The sequence below is a fragment of the Myotis yumanensis genome, unplaced genomic scaffold, assembly GCF_028538775.1.
Source record: "Myotis yumanensis isolate MYYU_CA2020_CCGP unplaced genomic scaffold, mMyoYum1.0.hap1 SCAF_1, whole genome shotgun sequence".
Classification (NCBI taxonomy): domain Eukaryota; kingdom Metazoa; phylum Chordata; class Mammalia; order Chiroptera; family Vespertilionidae; genus Myotis; species Myotis yumanensis.
In genome coordinates this window covers 8795564-8799578 of record NW_027223752.1, presented here as the reverse complement: position 1 = coordinate 8799578, position 4015 = coordinate 8795564, and the positions used below count along the sequence as shown (strand labels likewise).

Here is a 4015-nt window from a genome sequence, read left to right as displayed (position 1 = left end):
GCGGGTCGGGCCGGAGCCTGTGGGAGGAGGGCCAGGCCGTCTCTGGGCCCAGCCCCGCCTCAGTCCGGGACTTTTTAAACACACCCCTCACCCCCTCGAGAAACCAGGGAACCGAGGTCAAGGGGAGGAGGGCGTGGAGGCCGAGGGGGGGAGAGGGGCTGAGAGTAGAAATTTACCGGGAAATGATTGCATTTGGGAGCTGTCTTTTTTGTGATGGTCCCCATGGTGACAATTTGTGACGGCAAAGAATGTGGGAACGGGGCGCTGCCGCCTGATTGGGATGCTTTGTATCTGGAGAGGCGCTCCTGATTGGCCTGAGGGGCCCCCCAGCTCTGGGGACTTGTCCTCCATTCAGCCCACTCGAGGGCGGCACAACTGCTTCCAGCCGGACAACCGGAGCTCGCAGGCCGCACAGGCCTGACCCAGGTCTGCGGCGGGAACCAGCCGGGCCACGTTGGCCGGCCGGGCCCGCACCCTCGGTCAGTGTGGAGGCCCAGGCGGCTGGGCCCAACTGGGTGGGGGCGTGGGGCTGGCTGGGGCCCGGGGGAGGGGCGAGGGGCTGTGGGAGGTGGCCCAGGAGGCATGAAATTGCTGCAGATGCTTCTGCAAGGGTGTTCCCGCTGCCACAGCCTGAGCTCAGCCCGCCAGGCAGGCCTGCGCTGGAGTGCCAGACAGGGGTCCTGCCCGTCCTGCAGGAGAGCTGGGGGTGGAGCGTGGGGGCCGAGGAGGGGGGCTGCCGCTCGCTTGCAGGGCTGGGGCGGGGGTGGGAGGAGGAGGGCGCCACCAGGGAGACAGGGGCTTGGCATGGGAGTGGAGCCGTCACCTCTGCTCAGAAAAGAAAAACCTGGCTGGCAAGTGTGCACGTTGGCAGCGTGGTGCGTGGGAGACAGTGGGCTGGGAGCGAGGGGACCTATACTCCAGACCCACGTATGGCTGGGTCACCTTGGGCAAGTCACCTGACCTCTCTGAGCCTCAGCTGCAGGGAGAGGGCAACCGACCCAAGCAGACTAAGGTGTCTGAGCCTGGTCCATCCCCGATGCTCAGGACACTCTGGAATGGGTGTCCCACTGCCCGGGACTCTGTCAGGGGCAGAGGGGGGCCGGGGCCGGGGCCACTGTTTGCAGCCACGTGGCCTTTGGGGGGGTGGGGCTGAGTTGGCGGCTTGGAGAGACTCCAACGGTCGGTGTGTCCCCCAGGTCAGCTCGGTGCCCTTCCCTGGAGCTGCCCGCCACGAGCAGACCACCCTCTTCATGGAAAGCCCGGTGCAGTGGCCCCCCTGGTGATGGCATCCGACAGTGACGTGAAGATGCTGCTGAACTTTGTGAATCTGGCTTCCAGTGACATCAAGGCGGCTCTGGACAAGTCGGCGCCTTGCCGCCGCTCTGTGGACCACCGCAAGTACCTGCAGAAGCAGCTCAAACGCTTCTCCCAGAAGTACTCCCGGCTGCCGCGGGGCCTCCCGGGCCGAGGGGCCGAGCCTCCCCTGAGAAGGGGGCCTGAGGACCGCCCGGGGAGGCTGCCCCTCAATCCCGGCCCTGACGCCAGCCCTAGCAGTGGTGGGGACTGCAAGGAGAAGGCTCTGGGGAACCCCTACAGGGAGGAGTGTCTCTCTAGGGAGCAGACACTACAGGGGCAGAACCCAGGAGCTGCCAGGCCTGGCCAGGTGCCCATGAGGAAAAGACAGCTGCCCGCTTCCTTCTGGGAAGAGCCGCGGCCCACCCACAGCTACCCCGTGGGGCTGGAGGAGGTCCTGGGCCCCAGAGAGGGACCTCCCTGCGAGTGTAAGAAACACTGCAGGGGCTTGGAGCTCTTCGGGCCCGACATGGCCCTGATCCCCATGTCCCCCAGGGCGCTGGCTGAAAAGGAGCCACCCAAGTTGCCTGGGGTCTCCCTGGTGGGCCGTGTCAATGCCTGGAGCTGCTGCCCCTTCCAGTACCATGGACAGCCCATCTACCCGGGCCCTCCAGGGGCCTTGCCGCCAGGCCCGGTCCCCAGCCTGGGCCTGTGGAGGAAAAGCCCGGCTTCCCCCGGGGAGCTGGCCCATCTGGCCAAGGATGTGGATGGCCCGGGGCAGAAGGTATACAGGCCCGTGGTCCTGAAGCCCATCCCCACGAAGCCGGCCATGCCCCCGCCCATCTTCAACGTCTTTGGCTACCTCTAGCGGGGCTGCGGGCCTCGCTCCTGCCTCCGGCCTGGGGCATGTGGGGCCCCAGGAGCTCCCCTGTGAGCAGGGGGCCGGGCAGCGGGCACCGGTGTGGTGTGGCCTCTTGAGAACCTTCCCTTTATATGCGTGCGGGGCAGGGAGGGCGCGATCGGGGTCCGGCCTTCTCAGGCCGTTGCCTTGGGAGCTGCGGGGCCGGGCTCAGCGGGTCCCCCTCCAGGCCAGAGCCCGACAGATCATCCCCCCATCCCTGTGCAGACCTCGGGGCTTCGCCCTGGTCAGCCAGCCACCCCCGAAGCCCAAGTTACACATCTGTTATTCTGCCACCCACTCTGTAAGCCAATCTCAGTTCTGTTATTTTTGTTCTTTGTAAATATTAAGAAGGTTTAAAGAATAAAGGCGTTTCTTTTGCAGTTTCCACACCTTGGGTCTCATGAAGTTGAATGGTCCCCAGGCCTAAGAAGTGCTGGCTGCACCCAGGAGGAGGGCTGCTCATGGAGGTGACAGCGGGGGGGAGGCCAGCAGTGGGAGGGGGCACTGGAGGCCAAGCGCTCAATTCGAAGGAGGGAGGGGGGACGAGCCACCAGGGAGGATGGTGCCAGGGGGCGGAGCTGTGTCCTGCGTGGGATGTGGGGCTGGGCCTCCCCTCAGGCCTTCTGGCCCCACCTGCAGAAGGGGGGTGGGAGGGCAATGGTCCCTCTGTGGTGCCTTCCACTTTGATTAGGACTCAGAATCCTTTCTAACGCGAGGCTCCGGATTAGCGATGGCTATGGGACTCTCCCACCTGCCCATTTGTACCCCAGGGCTCCCCTAAGGCCCATCCACATGGACGGGCAGCCCACACTGAGGAGTGGTTTGTGTCCGCTGGTCTTGGAGGACTTCAGAGCCACAGAGGCTGTGCGGCACAGGCAGCGTGGACAGCGAGTCCTCAGCCAGGACCCTCCCCTCAGCTGCTCTGGTCTTAAGCAGGGAGGGGACCAGTAACAAGTGTGTGGATCCATTCTGATGAGGCTCAGCCCCTCCACACAGTAAAGCAGAATGTAAAAAGCACTAATCTTTTACATTAGTGCTCTGCCACCTACTAGCTGTGTGACCTTAGAAAAGTTACTCAACCTCTCTGTGCCAAAATTTCCTCATTGGAAAAATGTAATTGAAAATAGGCCTGCTTCGTGGGTTGATGTAGGGATGATGCGAGTACTGCTACCCAAGTGGTGAAAAGCTGCACAACCAAAGGCCACCTCTCCTGGTTATCGGGCAGTGTCTGTAGGTCCTGCCATGCTGGTATTTCAGTGATGCTGTGGACTGGGCCATCCAACCTCCCCCGGCCCTGAGAAAGAATGGAGCTCTGGGAGCTCTCTCTTCCCCTCTCCCCTCTCTCTCTCCAATAAGATTTTTTTAAATAAAGAAAGTAGCCCGGCCGGTGTGGCTCAGAGGTTGAGCTTCAACCTATGAAGAGGTCACAGTTCAATTCCCCTTGGGGGCACATGCCCTGTGTGGGGTGTGTAGGAGGCAGCCCATCAGTGATTCTCATCATTGATGTTTGTCTCTCTCTTTCCCTCTCTCCTCTGAAACGAATAAAAATATATTTTTTAAAAAGAAAGAAAATCCAAGAACGCAAATGTGGCACCAGGACATCCCAAGCCCAGGGTCCCACATCCTATAAGCAAATGGTGCCAATGGGCAGTGGTTGAGCCCTCCTTCCCTGCGCCTCCCACCTCCCTCTCAACCTCCCCTTCTCCGGGGGGGTCTCACTAGACGGCCCCGGGGTGCCTGGGGCCACCGCCTGCTCGGACCCTCTGAGACCTAATGTGACCAGAGATGAAGAGTTTGCCTGACAGCCAGCCCCACACCAAC

At 62.2% G+C, this 4015-nt stretch overlaps 1 protein-coding gene across 1 annotated transcript; it reads left to right on the top strand.

The window, feature by feature from the left end:
• The first annotated feature begins 303 nt into the window (after nucleotides 1-303).
• Nucleotides 304-2583, top strand: LOC139001639 (protein FAM181A-like). Its single transcript, XM_070403152.1, has 2 exons — nucleotides 304-479; nucleotides 1197-2583. The coding sequence occupies exon 2, from the start codon at nucleotides 1283-1285 to the stop codon at nucleotides 2159-2161; it is 879 nt and encodes a 292-aa protein (XP_070259253.1). The 5' UTR covers nucleotides 304-479; nucleotides 1197-1282; the 3' UTR covers nucleotides 2162-2583.
• Nucleotides 2584-4015: the final 1432 nt, after the last annotated feature.